General features: G+C 35.1%; 1 protein-coding gene across 1 annotated transcript in view; it reads left to right on the plus strand.

Annotated features, from left to right (window-relative positions):
- LOC133198213 (polycystin-1-like protein 2) overlaps nt 1–20,673 on the plus strand; it is a 52,394-nt gene that overhangs the window by 14,164 nt on the left and 17,557 nt on the right. The window contains 10 exon segments of the mRNA XM_061334337.1: nt 135–380; nt 777–1,224; nt 1,856–2,037; nt 2,210–2,443; nt 2,979–3,149; nt 4,766–4,926; nt 12,793–13,510; nt 13,648–13,780; nt 14,338–14,585; nt 16,884–17,058. Coding sequence (XP_061190321.1) covers nt 135–380; nt 777–1,224; nt 1,856–2,037; nt 2,210–2,443; nt 2,979–3,149; nt 4,766–4,926; nt 12,793–13,510; nt 13,648–13,780; nt 14,338–14,585; nt 16,884–17,058 — 2,716 coding nt within the window.

A 20,673-nucleotide genomic window follows, 5' to 3' on the forward strand; every position in this document is an offset into this window, starting at 1 on the left:
TTAAATTTTTTAACTGATTTATTTGGTACTTTACTTTTCTTAATAGTATGTAATGCTCATGATTTAAAAAAATTCTTATCAATTCGTTGATATATCTATTCAATATGTACCTGATAATGAAATTTACGTTACAGGCAGAGAATAATATAGCTAAAATCGAAGATGCGCTGAAAGATATGAAAAAGATTCAATTACTACAGCAAGAAGTTGGGGAAGGTGCTTCTCTTTTGTCCCAAGATGGTCTAGATGTCAGCACTGAGAAGGTTACTTTTGAAAGAATCATGAACAGAACGGAACAGTATATAAAAGGAATACAGTTGGATTTTGAAGCTGAAAGAAATAACACGAACAGAGACGAGCAGACGATACTTGATATTCAGGTACTTAAAAAATATATGAAAAGATAGGGGACTGAATTACATAAAAGAAGTGATATCCTAGCATATAGAAAAGATTCTTCTGATTGAACCATTCTATGTAATTATATTTGTTTACGTTTATTTTGGAGAACTACATATGTTACTACCAAATATATTTGAAAAATGAATCCGGAATTAATTTCTTTTTTTATAAACATGGTGCATTGGTAAAATTTCTTATTAGTATGTTAGGGCAATATACAAATACAAACTTAACGATGTTACAGATTGAACAAAATTTAAAAATAGAGTATATGTCTGTGTATATGATAGCTTAGCAAATATAATCCCTCATTTCGTAACGGGAAAAAATACATTACCTTTGACACTTTTTTTCCACTTAACACTTAAAATTAGGTTGTTGTCCATGACAAGAACCCGTATATTTTTGGACAATCTTATGAAGCTTCTGCTGTGACATCTAATGTGACGTCAGTCGTTGTCAGTGGGGATATCAGACCAGATGTAAAATTCATAAATAAAAATATTAAACAGTATCAGGATCATAGTCCAAAAATGGATCCCAAAGACCCGAAGAAAATCATTTATATCAAATTCGAAATGAAAAACGAGGGGGATGCTGTAATAGTTTATATCAGACCACACGGTATGGTCCTTGATGATCGGAGTACCCATATATTCTACAATGTGTACCTGGGAGACGTGACGTTTCTTAGCTCTTCCTCATTCGACTTTTTTGAGACGTTAAGTATCAGCGACTGGACTCCAAATTATGGATTCAAAACTTTTTTAAAACAAGGTTGTCGCAAAGGTTCATGTTATATTGGCATAGAACAAATGGAAAGTAAGTATTTAACAAACGATTTAGATATTTTAAAAATCTAAATATGTATTGTATATGCATGCCGGGGGTCTTAACAGTATAAACCCAAGGAGAAGGGGAAGGTGTTTTTTTTTTTTAATATTTATATGCCGATTGGAAAATTTCAAAAAAATGTACGAAAAGCCCCATCTTGCCTCTACAGAAATAAAAATTTCAGGTTTGGTTTGCAAGGTATTGGCATTGAAATTGATTTTTTTTTTTTGGCTCATAAGGATATCAATAAAGTACTATCTCTTAATCCTTCCAAAGCTTTGCTGTTTATGCCCCATCTAAAAGAAAAAGAAAATAAAAGCTTTCTTGATTTATTGCATATGTGATCTTTTATTGAATTTAAAACTGTGTCTTATCACCCTTATCAAAGAAGTTTTAAGGTTTGTTACCTCTACAAATCTAAAAAAAAATCTTTCAAGGCGCCTACGTAGGTGAAGTTTTGATGAAGTGTTATTGAATCAAGGGACGCACAATTTCCAATCTGCTCATAATTAAGAGTAGAGAAACTTTGAATTAATTGATGAATGGCTTGAATTATACTGCATAAGAGCTTAATTGTTTGGAGAAATACGATAAAATAATTGAGATTTTTATCAATTAGTGAAGGACTACAGCTCTTCTGCTGTAAGAAACAGGCGAAAGCGTCAGGCATCTGTTACAAACCCGAGCCCATTGAACTCAACTTTGGAATTTACAGTCGCCAATTTCAGTTATATTATCGTCACCACTGGATGCAGACTTTGGGACGCCAAAGGAAAATCTTGGGATTCAGATGGATGCAAGGTATTTTAACTACCCAAATTTTTTTTTTCATTTACTAAATGAAAGCTATTTGAAAAGAAAGATATTAAATATGATGCGTCCTGCATTAAAAGATTCATTTTTGAATTCAACAAAATTTCGATTTTTGGTGTTTATACTACTAGGTGAAGCTCAAGTTTTGTTTTTTCTGCAGGTTTTACCAATGAGTAATATTAACGAAACAATCTGCAGATGCCCCGATCCTTCAAAAGGGAGCATTTTCGCCTCCACTTTTTACGTACCATCCAACGAGATCGATTTCAACACTGTGTGGAATAAAATTGATCTTTCAAATGCAGCTGTTTACGGAACAGTGATTGTTCTTCTGGTTGTTTACGCCATATCAGCGATCCTTTTACGAAGAGAGGACAAAAAAGATATTGAAAGGGTATACACCTCCCTCATATTTCAAAATATGGAAATTATACCTTTTCTATGCGCATATATGGGCCTTATGACAAAAAGTTAACACGAGTATGTTGCTTGAATGTTTATTTCAATAGAGTTGTTGAACTGAATATTGAAATTGTTTAACTAGATGGTTAGCATTTCTAGGAACCATTCTATGGAATGACATATAATATAAGATAAATGTCATTATTGGTAGTAGATCGCATTAGTATGAAATAAGGATTACATGTATAAGATAGATTCTTCTTTTATTGGTTTATCATAGATGCTGTGTATGCATATGTGCAAACACAACATGTTCAATCAAACATAAAGTAATCATTCTTTGATAATCTAATCATAAATTTCTTTTATGTTAAAAAAGCTAAATTAAACGAATTAACCATGTATATTGACCATGTATTATTTCATTCAATCAATATTTTTAAAAAAATACTATTATTCTAAACTTCTTTCTACGATAACACAATTACATGTATATACCGTTTGTTATGATCTTCCTTTTTTGGAAGTGGGCCATCCATTTCTAGGTGGACAGTGATTCTTCCGATGATTATTTCTACATAATAACCGTACACACTGGTCTCTGGCGCGGGGCAGGAACAAAGTCCGTGGTCAATTTTGTCGTGGTGGGTGAGGAAAACGACTCCGGAGTAAGAATCCTCAGCGACGGTGTAAAAGAAGTACGTCTTTCGATTTTTTTCAGCTTACCTGATTTGAGAGCTCAATTGAGTTTTTCTGAACACATTTTGTCCGGCGTCCGTCTGTGTGTCCGACTGTAAACTTTTTACATTTTCGACTTCTTCTCAGGAACCACTGGGCCAATTTTTAACAATATTTGCCACAAAGCGTCCTAGTGTGAAGGGGATTCAAGTTTGTTCCAATGAAGGACCACACCCTCTCTCAAGGGGGAGGGGGTATATTAGGAATTGGTGAAAATTTTGTGTCATCTTTTGAAAATCTTCTTCAAAAAACACAGGGCCAGAAAATTTGAATCTTTTATAAACATTCAAAATGATTCAAATTTGTTTAAACATGATCCCCGGGGGAAGGGTGGGGCTACAATGGGGTTAAAAGTTTTACCTAGGAATATATGGGAAAACAAGCTTTTAAACAAGCTTTTAAAAATCTTCATCTCAAGTACAACAAAACCATGATAAGTCATCTTGAAGCATCCTCAGATAGTGTAGATTCAAGTTTGATTAATCAATGGGGGTAGGGAGGGGCCACAATAGGGGATCAAAGTTTTAAATAGGAATATATACATAATATAGGAAATATCTTTAAAAATCTTCTCAAGAAAAACATAGCCACGATTAGAAATACTTGTGTATTGATATTGAGGCATCCTCAGGTAGTGTAGAATCAAATTTGTTCGAATCATGACCCAGGGGATAGGATGGGGCCACAATTGGGGATCAATGTTTTACATAGGAATTTATAGAAAAAAATCTTTAAAAATCTTTTATTCCAGTAAAGCTTATATCTTACAGTTTATCACAGAAAACGTATAAAAAGCATTAACCTAAGTTGGCGTTTTACCTGAGCTCCAAAAATCAGGATTTCTGATAAAATTCCGTAAGTCGACGGTCTTCAGATATTGATGACCTTAATAATTTTAACCTGCTAAACATTATGCATCATCAAGTAGAGAAATTTCTTATCATGATATCAGACAACACTCATCCCACCTAAATGAACAAATCAATAATATACTCATAAATTAATGCAATAAACTTTAGTCATCAAATGTTTCAACAAACTATATACACATACACAGTAAATCAAATAAGTAACATCATTTCACTTGTCAAATAAATAGAAAAGCATGCAATTGTTGGTTTTGATGGAGGGTTTTACAAGCGGTGACCATCAAAGGCAGGAGGAGGTCCAAAAAGGTCCAATATTATTTGAAAATGTACTGATAAAAAACCCTTAAACTATTTTTCGAATAATAATTCTGAAGGCTGCAAATTATTAAACTAAACTGCTAATAATCACACGGAGAACGGTTAAAGTTGGTGTGTGTCCTTGTCCTGTGTTCAGAATTTATCATACCAGAGAATGAATGTTTCGCAGGGATGGTTGTAATGCTGTAGAAAAATACGATTTGTCGAAAACATTATTTAAATAGAGAAACGTCTTATAAAAGTTCTTGCATGCAATGTCGTGATTTCGTGTTTAAAAAATAACAAGGGAGTTTAATTTTGCAGATATTTCTTCGCTTTTCATATGTAGGTAGGTTTCCAATTCCTTCTTTCAATACATAATTTGGTTAAACCTCTAAAACGTGTTGCAGGGATTTGACACTGGAAGTGTAAAGAAGTTCATAATGGGTACAAAAGAGCAACTTGGTGAATTAACTTACCTACGTATATGGCATGATAACTCTGGTTCAGAGAATTATAAGAATTGGTACCTCAACAAAATTGTAGTCGACGATCCTCAAACAAATACCAGGTATTTATGAAAGTATCTTTCATTCATAATTAATGTCAATACTTTTTTCAAAGAGCCAGGTACATCAGTAGTGGAATTCGGCCCTTCTTTGAAAATTAAAAATAATCATAGAGAAATGACTTGAGAATGTACACTTTATAAATATATCAACAATTCTAATCTCTCTTTTATAGTTTAATTGCAATAACCCTCTGAAGATGGGATGTATTTTATTGCATTTACCCGCTTTGAGCACTATGACGTCATTATTGCCGTCAATTTTGAATTATATTAAAAAAAAAAAACAATTTTTATGTACCATTGTATTTTAAATGTAAGAGATGTTAAACTTTTTACGTACATTGCATTGTTTATTTACTTCAAAGAAAATATTGCACAAAAAAACGTTTTAATTGAAAGAATTTATTACCTCCATAGTGTCGATTCATCTGAATATCATATCTGCAGTCAAAATTGCTTGCTTAATGTGCAGTCCGTTTTTCTCAACATTTTTTTAAAATTTTTTCCCCGGAACGTTAAATAAAAGATAGACAATGCAAAAAGATCATTGAAATTTAATTTTATTAACAAACATGAACAGTAAAATATAACTTTCTTTAGCATTAATTTTGACCTATTTGCAATTAGGTTCAAATTATAATATTAAAATACCAAACATCTCCCTTTAAAAACAACAATTGAAAACAATATTAAATTATTTATGCAAAATAGAACAATGGGCAGCCCAAAAATGGACAGGAATTATATAATCAGGATTTAATAATATTACTAACAACTCAGGAACGATGTATCGGGGGGGGGGGGGGCCCTTTTTTTTAACATTACCTTTTTGGGTCACCTGAGTCACTCAGGTGACCTATTGCTATCCGTTTTTGTCCGTCGTCGTGCGTCGTCCGTCGTGCGTTAAGTTTTGAACATTTTCAGCTTCTTCTCTAAAACCGCTCAACCAATTTCAACCAAATTTAGCATATAGCATCTATGGGTGAAGGAGAACAAAAATTGTGAATTTCATGGTCCCTGCCCCCCTGGGGCCTAAGGGGTGGGGCTAAAACCACCAAAATTAATGCAATCTTTAAAAATCTTCTTCTTTACTCCTGGACATCAACCAGTCAAACTGTTGGCAGGATTGTAATAAGCACTGAGTCCTCTACCAAAATTGTGAAATTCATGGTCCCAGGGTCAGGGGTTCTGGTGCAAGGGTTGGGCTATATAGATCATATAGTGAAAGTGCATTATTTCTTTGAAAATCTTCTTCTCTGCTCCTGGGAATCAAATAAACTAAGTACATAGTTATGAAGAGCAAGAGTGCCTTATCCAAAATTGGGAATTTCATGGCCCCAGGGTCAGGGTTCTGGTGTTAGGGCGGGGCACTATTGATTACATAGTGAAGATGCATTATTTCTCTGAAAATCTTCTTCTCTGCTTCTGGGTATCAAATAAACTAACTAAATACATAGTTATGAACAGCAACAGTGCCTTATCCAAAATTGGGAATTTCATGGCCCCAGGGTCAGGGGTTCTGGTGTTAGGGCGGGGCTCTATTGATTATATAGTGAAAATGCATTATTTCTTTGAAAATCTTCTTCTCTACATGTACTCCTGGGTATTGGATAAACTAACTAAGTACATAGTTATGAAGAGCAAGAGTGCCTTTTCCAGAATTGTGAATTTCATGGCCCCAGGGTCAGGGTTTCTGGTGTTTGGGCGGGGTACTGTTGATTATATAGTGAAAATGCATTATTTGTTTGAAAATCTTCTTCTCTGCTTCTAGGTATCAAACCGCTCACGGTAACTCAGTCGGTAGAGCGCTCGTTCCGTGATCGGGAGGTCGTGAGTTCGAATCTCGGCCGCGACTGACCTAAGTCGATAAAAAATGGGTAGCAACTGTTCCTTCGCCATGCGCTCGGCACTTTGATGTGAAAGTTGCGGGTCCTTCGGATGAGACCTTAAAAATCGAGGTCCCGTGTCACGGCAGACGTTGGCACGATAAAGATTCCTCACTGCTCAATGGCCCCGAGTGCCGAGTAGAGGTCAAAATTTGAAGCCCTTCACCGGTATATGGTGACGTCCCTATATGAGTGAAACTACAATCAATCAATCTGGGTATCAAATAAACTAACTAAGTACATAGTTATGAAGAGCAAGAGTGCCTTATCCAAAATTGTGTATTCCATGGCCCCAGGATCAGGGTTCTGGTGTTAGGGCGAGGCTCTATTGATTATATAGTGAAATGCATTATTTCTTTGAAAATCTTCTTCTCTGCTCCTAGGTATTAAATAAACTAAGTAAGTACATAGTTATGATGAGCAAGAATGCCTTTTCAAAAATTGTGAATTTCATGACCCCAGGGTTAGGGTTCTGGTGTTAGGGCGGGGCTATATAGATCCTATAGTGAAAGTGCATTATTTCTTTGAAAATCTTCTTCTCTACTCTTGGATATTATCTAAACAAACTAAATACATAGTTATGATAAGCAATGATGCCTCTTCCAAAATTGTGAATTTCATGGCCCCTGGATCAGGGGTTCTGGTGTTAGGGTGGGGCTCTATTTATTATATGGTGAAAATGCATTATTTCTTTGAAAATCTTCTTCTCTGCTCCTCTGTATTTTTTAAACAAACTAAGTACATTGTTATGATAAGCAAGGATGCCTCTTCCAAAATTGTGAAATTCATGGCCCCAGGGACAGGGGTTCTGGTGCTAGGGCGGGGCTATATAGATCCTATAGTGAAGGTGATTTATTTCTTTGAAAATCTTCTTCTCTGCCCCGAGGTATTATTTAAACAAACTAAGTACATTGTTATGATATGCAAGGATGCTTCTTCCAAAATTGTGAACTTCATGGCCCCAGGGTCAAGGGCTCTGGTGAAGGGGGGGGGGGGCTCTATTGATTATATAGTGAAAAAGCAAAATTTCTTTGAAAGTATTTCTTTCTGCTTCTGGTTAAAAAGCAAAGAAGCTATGTGTATAGTTATGATGAGCAAGAGTGCTTCTTCCAGAGTAGTGAATTGCATGAGCCCTTGGTCAGATGTGCAGGAGTAAGGTTGGGGCTCTTGATAATATAATGAAAATGCATTAATTCTATTTAATTATCCTTTCTGCTCCATAGCGTTAAGCAGATAAACAAAGTGATTACTTATAATGAGCAAACGTCTGGTCCCAAGGTCAGAGGCTCTGGTGTTTCTCAGTGGGGAGGGGGGCTCTATTGATAATATAGTGAATCTGTGGTAAAAATGCATTATTTCTTTAAAATCTTCTCTGCACCTGGGCATATCAGAGCCAAAAAGAGTAAATGTTTTAATAAGGAAGGATATTTTTTACCAGATTTTTGAACATCTGGACCATTTGGTCAAGTGTTCTGGTCCTGGCAAGGGCTCTATTAATTTGTATTCTTCTGAGAGGAGTTATTCCCCTTTGCCATTTACTTTTGATAATTAATCACTGTAAATAATGTACTTGAAAGGTTAATAGAATAAGAGAATTATGCAAGAATTTTTATTGTATAATACTAAAAGTACTTTCATAGTTTTAATGATCAGTTCGACTTTTAAGTAATAGATAAATGAAAATGAGACGAAAATAACTTGTCTTATTCAATGTTCATCAAAGACCAAGAGAGGCCAATGTAAGAGTTTTCAACAAGGAATTAAAATAGTATAGAAAACTGATAGTTTGTTAATATACTGTATGGTGATGGTGATAAATGGAGAACAGATTAGAACCTAATTTATGAACTGTTACTGAATGCTAGACTTATTATTTTGTTGATCCTGATCATCCTATTTTTCTTGCTTTTGGGCAACAAAGCTTCATCACCTTTCAGTTCATTTTATACTCTATGGATTCTCTAAATTGTTGTATTATACTCAAGTGACCGTTAAGGCCCTTGGGCCTCTTGTACTATTGAGAATGTTCACTGAAAGGCTATTAGCCCCCCCCCCCCCCCAGCTGTTTGTTGCAGCTGAGTCAAAATCAGAGTTATGTGGTAATGTATGAAAAAAATTGACTGTGGAAGAAGTTTAGAAGTCGTCCCCCACCAGATAGGATTTTCGAGTTTGATTCTGACCCCACCCCCCTTTTTTTTATTTAAATCGATACTATGTGTCTGCAACTTAAGAAATATCTATAGTAAAGATCATTGACTTTAGAATCCTGAAATTCTAATTTACTCCAAGGTTTGTTTATAGTAAAAACATATTATAGGTTAGAGTCGGAGGCTCTAGGTGACATGCCTTCATCATTGCTACCAGTATTTTCTTTTAATATACGATGACCTTTCAAATTGATCTTTGAGTCTGGACCACTGACAAAGGTGTCAACTAACGAAGAAAAAATGAAAAATCATCTTCCTAACTTCATCAGTGATTTTTAACAATGAAAAAAAATAACTTACCTGACTTTGATTTTTATAATAAATAAAAATACTAATCTGACTTTTGTATTTTGATTTTCATAACAAATAAAAACACCATTGTCCAAAGACTTTTTTTAACAACCCTTGTATACAGCATTATTGACACGAATGGCGCATCTTCTGGTCCAATCGACCTTCTTGGGCCTTTCCGACAAGCGGAGGGCCCGCGATGACGCAATTGATTTTATTTCTTCGAAGTACGTATATTTGAATGTCAATCTTAGTTACATATTCATCATAGTTGAAATTGTTTGAGTACAGAAAAAAGGTAACGGCATTTTAAATTAATTATCATGTACATGAAGTACAAGGAAAAACGAATGAATTTTCAATTAAGAACCAAAGAAAAAAGAATACAGTTTTTTTTCACAAATGATGTTGAAGTTATAAATTGTCAACAAGTCTATATTCGTTGATGCTATTAACGAAAATTCTTTTTAGAATAAATTAGATCTACTATGCAACACGAGTTCATCTTTTATACATCGACCTCGAATGGAGATGGAACATTAAAGTTTATACCAATACTCCTCAACATTAATACACACATCAACCAGGTTCATGTTGAATTTATTCCTCTCGTGGTTTCAGATTTAGAACCTGACTGTTGATCATTTTGGGAAACAACACCAAGAAATTATAATTTGAAATATGAGTATATCAGTGACATAGCATTGTTTTTGAAATTGTGTATAGGGAAGGGGGGGGGCAGCCTGAGAATTTTATTTTTTTTCTCAACTTTTCAACTTACCCGAAAGAAACTTGACGAGCAAAAAAAATGTACACGCTCGAAAATGCTATTTCGTGGAGGGGGCCTAACTTCTTTCAGTACCAAATTTTTTATTTAACTACACTGCAACAAAAAGATGGGGGACACTTCACTGAACATTTGCTATGGTAAAAATTATGTCTGGAACCCCCCCCCCCCCCCCCGATTATACGTGCCTGTATCTATTTGTGGATTATAAAAACTATTTTCATCTCTCTCTTAAAAAGAAAATATCTTCCTGGTACGTACTTCACCTGAGTTGGTGGCGACAGGGGATTTCAAAAGCAAGTCGTTCGGGGGCACCTGCAGATCCCCAGTAGTTTTACTTCCCCTATTTCTGAGATTTTCAGTATGATATATAAGCTTATAAATAGTGTCCTTCTTGGTTAACTTTAGTTTTGCAAATGAAATTAAATATACAATATTTTGTATATTTTATTTGCTAAAATTAAGAATATCAAGAATGACAATAACCTAAAATGACAGCCAGGTGCCCCCTCCTACAAATGAGTATCAATTTATATAACAACATAATATAAGAAGATATTTTTATTATTAATATATTTTGATTAAGTAAGAGTCAATGGATATAGATTTTAGAGAGTTTTTACTATCCAAAAAGGGGGAGGGTGTAATGACTGAGTTAGAATTCAAAGTTGTCGCATTCAGAAGTTTCCATTATAATGGGTATCATTTTAGTCATTTATTTATTCTCATCTTAAATTTTCTGAAGGAAAACTTTATAGGTAAATTTAATTCCCCCTTACTCTTTCTCCTTCAATTTACTCTCTTTTTTCATTGTTTTTAGGAACATATATATAGCATATACTTATAAACTCTACTGTTCTCAACTAAGTATCACTTCAGTTGTTTTTTGAAAAGACATAAATCATAATAAAAGGATTTCTAACTGATGTATAAGATATATATGAATTTAATTCATTTAATTCATTGAAGGATTTTCATTTCCAACTTAAATTAAAATATATTAGGTATATTCATGTACAAATAAAGCTTTTGGAGAAAGGGTTGTTAGTGCTAAAATATTTTTAAAAAATCACTTTTGCATTGAAAAATGTAAACTTTCCAGTACATGTATTTTTACAGACGTAAATTTGAGATATATTACATCTGAGCGCTGTTTTCTTTTACTATGAAATTTCTTAATAAATAATCTTTTATAAATGTTTGATTAAAGTGACACTGTGACGGAAAAAGGGGAAAACTGACAAAAGTAGAATTTTTGGATGACACATGCAAATTTTATTCAATTCTTGAAGATATTAGGTTTCAGAAAATTACAGGTTTCAGAACCTAAAAAATCTACTTTTTTGGAGAAAAATAAAAGTAAAAATAATTTTTGTTTGCCCCAACACAAAAATATTGCTTCTTTTCTTCCTCTTTATTGTACGCATGCTCAGAAAAGTTGAAGAATTTACCATGGTGTCAATTCCATAGATATAAATATCGGATGACTGAGGATTTTGATAAATCTTCAATAAAGATGATCAGAACTTATTTCTCACTTCTATTTGCTCCAATTCAATGTTGTTTACAAGTTTCACGCTAAAAATAAAAGTCGCTCGACCTTGACATTGTTGACATTGACGATAACAACAAAGTGGTAGATACAACCTTTGTTTTTCCAGTTTTCCAGTTTTATATTTTGCAGTTCTTTTTCTTGCTTTACAGTGCAGTTGAGATGTCAACACTTCGCTTTAGTCATAAATCTTTTGTTTTATGATACAATTATCTTAAAAGAAACACATGATTTTGACTCATTATGTAACTTTAAACAACGGTATTGTTTATAGTGAAATATCAAACGAAATACCAAAGTATGGAAAAAACTTTTGGCACGTCACTGTACGTTGTTAATGTAAACAATTTCGATGTCTATATTCAGAGTAAGCTATACAACCTAGAGACGTTAGGTTTTTGCCTTAAAGTTCACGTAAGATGTGTATAAAAAATCATCAACCACAATAACATTTCAATTATACCCTTGTACAACACACTTTCTAAGATTTAGACGTTATAATATTATGTATACATTGTACATGTAAGTATGTTTTGCTTGTTCCGGATTGTCGTTGCCTGGAATGAAAACGAAAGTAAAAAAGGTGGTCGCGACAACGAATTTTGAACAACTGAATTATTAAATTAATTCTTTATATCATTTAGATTCTCTACAAAGTAAACATGCATCCTATTGTTATTCATTTTCTCATTATTAAAACACCCATCTAATTCCATTCCGCTCATGTCAAGATCCGTAAAGCAGACGACTGATAGCATCAGAATTTTACAAAATTCACTGTGGCCGCAGCCCACGGCCAGAACAAAACCTGTATAAATCAACCCCTTTTATGTTAAAGTATTTCTGGTTAAAATATTTTTGTGGTCGATGCTTGCGGCCACATCGAATTTTCCCAAAAACCGAGTGAAAAGTGAAAAAAAAATTGCTTGTTTTCCGGATACGGCATAGGTTTGGGTACTACATAACAGCACACAAAGCTTGGATCCGCCCAAATAATTACATGTACGAAGACTTTGGTTCATAAACTTTACAAATATACATGGATAAACATATTTTTTTTATGTATTTTGCAGGGCCTATTGACATTATCTAACGTACCTGGCTCTTTGGTAAAATAATATCTAAAATAATGTTTCTAAATAGATATGTCTTCCTTTGCAATCGATGGCTGGCATTGGATCAAGACGATGGTCAGGTGCACAGGGTTGTCCCGGTTTGTGGAATGGATAATCTGCTGGCGTTCAATACTCTTTTTGCCCAACATGCAGTGTTTAATTTAACAGAAAATCACCTCTGGCTCTCCCTAATGATCCGTCCAGAAAGAAGTTCATTCACAAGAGTTCAGCGGCTGTCATGCGTGCTTGCTCTATTATTCTTAACAATGATTGCAAACGCAATGTTCTTCAAATCATCCTCAGAGGAACAAAATAGTAATGAAGTCCAGATTGGATTTCTGCGGTTCTCCATGTCATCGGTTTATGTGTCTATGATTGGCATTGTTTTAACAACGCCTCCAATCATATTTGTTACAATGGTATTCAAAAAATGTAAACCGAAGGTTGAAATAAAACACAAACACGTGAAAAAAGACCAAGAGCTTGACAAAAAAGTCAAAGAAAACATGTACATAGAATTGAAAAAGAGATGTTTTAATGGAGAAGATTTGTTCACCAACGACAATCTCCCTTTACCACACTGGATGGTCTATGCTGCCTGGGTAGTCGTTTGGCTAGCTGTGATAATCTCGGCATTTTTCCTATTCCTGTATAGTATGGAGTGGGGCAAATCAAAGGCTGAAGAATGGCTCTCTTCTTTTTTCCTTTCATTCGTTCAATCCTTGATTTGTGTTGATACTTTAAAGGTACTTTTATGCTAGATTCTTTCATTAAAGATTCATACGGAATATGCAAAGAACAAATGTTTGACAATTAATAAAATTAAGATCATGAAATGAGTAAAGCCAATATGCAGAAAAATCATATGAACTTTTTTTTTCAGGTTATAATAATAGCAGTTTTACTTGCAATGCTCGTTAAGCAACCCGCAGACGGTGAAACTCCGAAAATGGATTTAAACAAGCTGAAAGCGACAGCATCTCAATACAATTCCGGGTCAGAGAGCAGTTACATGGGTAACGGAAATAAGCATATTATTATATAGAGATATACATGTATATATTATATTAAATTTAGAATAATACTTTATCACTCTCTATTCTGTACGTGCATGTGTAATACATACAAAATAATTTGACTTCATTTTCTCCTCTTCAAATAATGTCCTTGTTAAAACGCAAATGATTGATTTAAAGAAACTCAATTTGACTATAGGCATTGTAAACAAATATATTCAGTCGCCTGTGTGGTGCAGTGATTAGAGCGTCTGCTCTAAGTCGCGGAGTAAGGAGTTGATCCTTACGTCGCGGGTTCGAATCCCACTGTGGGACGTGGAGAATAGTCCTTCGGATGAGACCGTATGAACCGAGGTCCCGTGTCGCACTAGTAGCTGGCACGAAAAAGATCCCTCACGGCTCAATAGCCGTAAGTGCCGAATATAGGACAAATTTTGCAGCTCTCCACCGGCAAATGGTGACGTCTCCATATGAGTAAAACATTCTCGAGAGGGACGTTTAACAACATACAAACAAAAAAACCCAAATATATTCAACAGATGACATTTATTTTGCAGATTTCGTGAATGGGATATTTAACAAATCAGAACCGCCGCTTCAGTCAGATATGGAAAACCTCAGACAGAGAAATAATCAAGAACTTAAAGCGCAGGAGGCACTGCTGAACCTCATATTTTATACCATCTTCCTGTTCGTTATCTACAGTATCAGCTACATTCAGCGAGACCATAGAGCCTTTTTCATGAAGTCCAACGTAGATAATTACTTGGTTCGCCATGGCAACGGACAGCTGGGCTTCTCAGGGGTACGTAATGTACTGTGGAATCATCAATGTTCGTCGGGGAATTTTTGGGTCACCCTTATCCACGAACTCGCATCTCCACGATCAATTATTTTGTGAACATATTTATTCATTGAATTTTCTGTATATAGCGGTTACCCACGAAATTACCACCCCACGAACCAATACAACTTTGCTTACCCACGAACACTGACCCCCAGGAATATTAAAATAATTTCACAGTATCTTAGTTATCCAGCAATACACCTACAGATACTTTTAAAACAATTTTATTGAGTTAAACACACGATACAATATTAGTCAGTAGAACGAAAGAGGTGCTGCAATATGGAAGCGATTTTGTCGAAAAAGGTAGCTGTCACAGTCGTGGTAGCTTGAACCCTTCAGAGATGAAGTTATAAGACATGAAATAACATATAGAGATAGAGATGATTTAATTTAAAAATTGATTTCGAGTATAAATGAACAGTATGACTGCAATGAAAGAAATAGCACTGATTTCATTTTTAATTAAGAGATTTTTTGTCCAAAGAAGATGTCTCCTTTTTAGCTCACCTGAGCCGAGGGCTCAATTATGCTTTTCTGATCACATTTTGTTCGGCGTCCGTCTGCCTGTCTTTCTGTAAACTTTTTACATTTTCGACTTCTTCTCAAGAACCTTATGCCAAATTTAACTAAACTTTTCACAAAGTTTTCTTGGGTGAAGGGGATTCAAGTTTGTTCGAAAGAAAGGCCACGCCGTCTTTCAAGGAGAGATAATTAAGAATTAGTGAAAAATTAATGGCATCTTTTTCTACTCTAGAATCACTGGACCATTAAAGATGGAACTTATGTGGAAACATCCTCAGGCAGTGTAGATTCAAGTTTGTTCAAATCATGACCCTGGGGGTAGGGTGGGGCCACAATGGGCGATTAAAGTTTTATATAGGAATACATAGGAACATTCTTTAAAGCTTTTCTTCTCAAAAACAGCAAAGCCATGATTTGTCAAATTTGAATGAAAGCATCTTCGGGTAGTGCAGATTCAAGTTTGATCAAGTGATGACCCCGGGGGTAGGGTGGAGCCACAATGGGTGATCAAAGTTTTTCATAGAAATTTAGAAGAAAAAACTCTAAAAATCTTCTTCTTGAGGACGGCAAAGGCATGATGTGGAAGCATTCTCAGGTATTGTAGATTCAGGTTTCTTCAAATCATGACCCCTTGGGTTAGGGTGGGACTATAATAGACGATCAAATCTTCTCAAGTACAGCAAGGTCATGATTAGTCATTCTGAAATAGAAGCATCCCCAGGTAGTGTTTATTCAAGTTTGTTCAAATGAGGCCCCCCGGGTGTTGGGTGGGGCCTCAATGGGGGATCAAATTTTTACAAAGGAAAAGGAAAAATCTTTTTCTCAAGAACAGAAAAGCCATGACTAGTCGTATAGATATGGAGACATCCTCAGGTAATTTGTTCAAATGAGGGCTCCTGGGGGGTAGGGAAGGGCCACAATGTGGTATCAAATTTTTACAAAGGAATATATAGGAAAAAAATCTTTAAAAATCTGCTAAAGAACAGCAAAGACATTTGTTTTATTGATATGGAAGCATCATCAGGCCCGAAGACCATAAACTGAGAACAGACTTAAGTAAAAATTTCGAACCGATAAAACTTTTGAAATAATTTTGATAATGAAACAAAATTTTTATAATATATTTGAATTTAAAAGTTATATAAAATTGCAACTTTTTAAGCAAATATGTTAAATAAATTTCAAGATATTCAAAATCAAAATTTTGACTTAAGTCTATTCTCAGTTTATGACAAGTCTATTCTCAGTTTATGACCTTTGGGCCAGGTAGTTTAAAATTCAAGTCCCCAAATGTTCCAATACTTAACTGATTTTTTTTATTTTTATTCCAAGCCAGTGTGCTCAAGTGAGCGACGTGGCCGATGGGCCTCTTGCTAAATATTAGTTTACAAGGAAATTTTTTGTCAAACAAAGATGTGTACTTAATAAATAATAGTTTAAAAGGAAATCCGTAGACAATTCAGTGTAAATAATGTTTAACAATAACTATGAAAAAAAAACCCAGACATCATTCGACTTAATGATAGATTACATTTGCTGACAAGGTCATTTTATCGACTATTACCATCAATAGATACGCAAAATTATTCCTAAGATTTATATACATGCATTTACAATGTAATTAGCTTGTAAATTTGGTTAAATATATTGTACATTAAATATTTGTGTGCACTTTCAAGTAAATCCGTGAAACAGGTTTCACTCATATAACATCATATATTTATTGAACAGATCAACAAAACTGCAGACCTCTTCTCATGGCTGAATCAGACATTCATCCCCACCTTTTACCCTGAGAACCGTTACTCCGGTGCTTCCCTTGGAGTACAAGATAAACAGTATTTTGGGGATCTAGCAAGTATCCGAGTCGGACCGGGACGCCTCAGACAAGTCCGTATGAAGAAAGGTATTCCATAGATTCTAGTATTTATAATCGTAAAACACGAAATTAATCAATTCATATATCATTTTTAGCTCACCTGAGCCGAAGGCTCAAGTGAGCTTTTCTCATCAAAGAGTGTCCGGCATCCGTCTGTCGTCTGTAAACTTTTCACATTTTCGACTTATTCTCAAGAACCACTGGGAAATTTCATCCAAATTTGCCACAAAGCATTCTAGGGTGAAGGGAATTCAAGTTTGTGCCGCGCCATCTTTAGATGGGAGATATTACGAATTCCTGAAAATTTAGTGGCATTTTAAAAATCTTCTTCTCAAGAACCATTGGGCAAGAAAGATGAAACTTATATGAGAGCTTGATTACATACTCTAGCTGCAAATTTGTTCATATCATAAACTCCAGGGGGTTGGACGGGGCCAGAAGAGGGGGTTAAAGTTTTATATATGAATTTATAAGAAATATCTTTAAAAATTTTCTTCTCGAGAACAGCAAAGCCACGATTAGTCATATTATTATAGAACTATCCTCAGGTAGTGTAGATTCAAGTTTGTTCCAACCACGACCCCTGGGGGTGGGGCAGGGCCACAACAGGGGGGTCAAAGTTTACCATAGGAATATATAAGAAATGTCTTTAAAAATCTTCTTCTCAAGAACAGCGAAGCCATGATTAGTGATATTATTACAGAACTATTCTCAGGTAGCGTAAATTCAAGTTTGTTCCAACCATGACCCCTGGGGATGGGGCACAGCCACGACAGGGGGGGGGGGGGGGTCAAAGTTTACCATAGGAATATATAGGAAATATCTTTAAAAATCTTTTTTTCAAGAACAGTTAAGTCATTATTAGACATATAAATACAGAAGTATCCTCGGGTACTGTAGATTAAAGTTTGTTCCATTCATGACTCCTGGGGGTAGGGCAGGACCACAACAGAGAGATTACAGTTTACCATAGGGATATGAAGAAACAATCTTCTTCTAATGAAATATATGGAACAGTATTCAAGCTCAAAAGTCCATTAAACATTACAAAATAGGAGCAGAGCAAACACGGACCTCCAAAACATCAGAGGTGGGATAAGGTGCCATGGAGGAATGAGCATCCCCTGCCGACCGGTCACACTCGCCGTGTGCTCCTTGTCATGTTCGGGAAATAACGGAAAAATCCGTCGACAATTCAGTGTGTAAATAATGGCCTAACATTTAGTATGAAAAACGTCAGTCAGCATTTGACTCAATGATAAGTTGTATTTGCTGACAAGGTGATTGTATCGACCATAAAACTTACGAAATGATGACTGCTGATATTCTTGTTTCATCAACTTGTTTGTCAATAATTTACCTCGTTTTAGAAATTTTACATACGTGGAGCATGCTCTTGCGTATCGAATCAACTGAGATATAAACCCCGTATGCAGGTGATGAAGGTATATTGCTGCATAAGTAAGGGAAGTTGACGATTGAAAAGTTAAAGTCATCACGTTTATCATAAAGCTTGGTTGTTAGATTACCATTAGCGTCTTTTTCAAGTAAAATATCCAAATATGAAACAGATGTATCATACTTTGTGTTATCTTTTATCTCAAGCTCACTGGAATATATCGTATCGACATAAGAATGGTGTAACCATTGTTAATTGACAATACGTCGTCGATATATCTAAATGTCGAGTTGAAGGCCACATCAAGTGTTTCTTCTTTTCACGTATAAGATTTTGGACAAATTCTGTTACCTGTGAATACAAAAAATAGGTCTGCTAATAATGGGGCGTAATTGGTACCCATGGAATTCCGATAGATTGTTGGAAGACTTAGTCTCCAAAAACCACATAGATATTGTCAATCAGAAACTCAAGCATCTTTTTAATTTCAACTTCAGAGTACTTGTGTGCTCAATCAGAATGTTTCTTAACAAAATAATTTTTCAAACGACCAATGAGAAGGTAATTAAATTTACGAGTTCCATTTTTATTGAAAAAGCAGCTTTCAATAATATCAAAAAGCCTGAACAACACTTAAGCCATTAATAGACATATTGATACAGAAGTATCCTTAGGTATTGTAGATTCACGTTGTTCAAATCATGACCCTTGGGGGTAGGGCGGGACCACAACAATGGATCAAGGTTTACATATGAATATATAGGTGTAAGGTGTAATGGTTAAGGGGCATTGGAATAAAACGCATTGAAGACTTCTAATAGTGGAATGACCTGACAGTCCTTGGAATGGACTAGCCGAAGGGTATATAAGGCAAAGCTTTGGAAAGTTAGGCATTCAGAAGGTAGCTGAAGACGTTGGATCATGAATCAGCAATAAGGAAGTTAAGGTATTCCATCCTAATAGCAAAAGATTCAATGAAATTGAATACAAAATAATAATATAATAAAAGCATGTATATAGCGCCTTATATAAAATGCATTACTCTAAGGCGCTGTACATTGTTCAAGAAATCAAAAAAAATGTCTCTAATATATACAAAAATTTAAAAAAAGAACCATAAAGTTCATAAAAACTTAAAACTATTATACAAGGTAATTGGTAGCATAAGAGAAAGCTATACTATTAAGATGCCAAGATAAGATAAACCTAAAAATTGCATACAATACACGTTGTGCCTAATTAAATAATATGTGGATAATAAATAAATACTGATAATGAGTTCAAAATAAAATTACACGTTGTATGCTATTTTAAAAAGATGAGTTTAAAGACCCCGTTTAAAAATTAAAAGTGACGTCGGAGCCGGAGCGCGTCAGGTAAATCATTCCACAATCAATCTTGCTGCTGCATGGTCAAATCAAAGAGTTCCATATTTCCCTTTGCGTGCACGAGGTTTCACAAGTTGTAAAGTGTTCCAGGAGCGTAGTGTCCTCGGCGGTTAATAGATTGTTAGAGTTCCTTTAAGTATGATGGTAAAGTATCCTGTAGTGCTTTAAATGTGTGTAAAAGGATCTTGTAGTATGTACAAAATACTGGAAGCCAATGAAGAGATATAAGGACCTTAAAGATATCGATGTGTTCATGGTTCTTAGTTCGAGTAACAATCCTTGCTGCTGTATTTTGAACCCTCTGTAGCCGTGATATATTGGTCTCTGTAATTCCATAGAGAAGCTCATTGCCATAATCAAGTCTAAATAAGACAATAGCAATAACCAAATTCTTGCAAGCGTCTTCAGTTATAAATGGACGAATGCGAATGATTTTTAGTAGGTGGTAAAAACAGGATTTGGACACGGCACTGATATGGTTCTCCATGGTAAGGGACTTGTTGAAAAACGTTTCTAATTTTGTTACGCAACCTGATTCAAAGTTGACAGTACCATCAAAATCAATTTGGTGTGTAAAAGATCTTTTAAGTTGACCCTTTGGTGTAAAAAAAGTAAAATCAGTTTTAACTTGGTTCAATTTTAGTATATTTGCGAACAGATACATAACAGCCCGCGTGGCGCAGTGGTTAGAGTGTTCGCTCTAGAGTCGCGGAGTTAGGAGTTGATCCTTACGTCGCGGGTTCCAATCCCACTGTGGAACGTGGACACCGGTCTTTCGAATGAGACCGTATAAACCGATTTCTCGTGTCGCAGTAGGTGCTGACACGAAAAAGATCCCTCACTGCTCAATTACCC

The sequence above is a fragment of the Saccostrea echinata genome, unplaced genomic scaffold, assembly GCF_033153115.1.
Source record: "Saccostrea echinata isolate AGI-Se365-2 ecotype Australia unplaced genomic scaffold, CSIRO_AGI_Sech_v1 ptg000033l, whole genome shotgun sequence".
In the NCBI taxonomy this organism is placed as follows: Eukaryota; Metazoa; Mollusca; class Bivalvia; order Ostreida; family Ostreidae; genus Saccostrea; species Saccostrea echinata.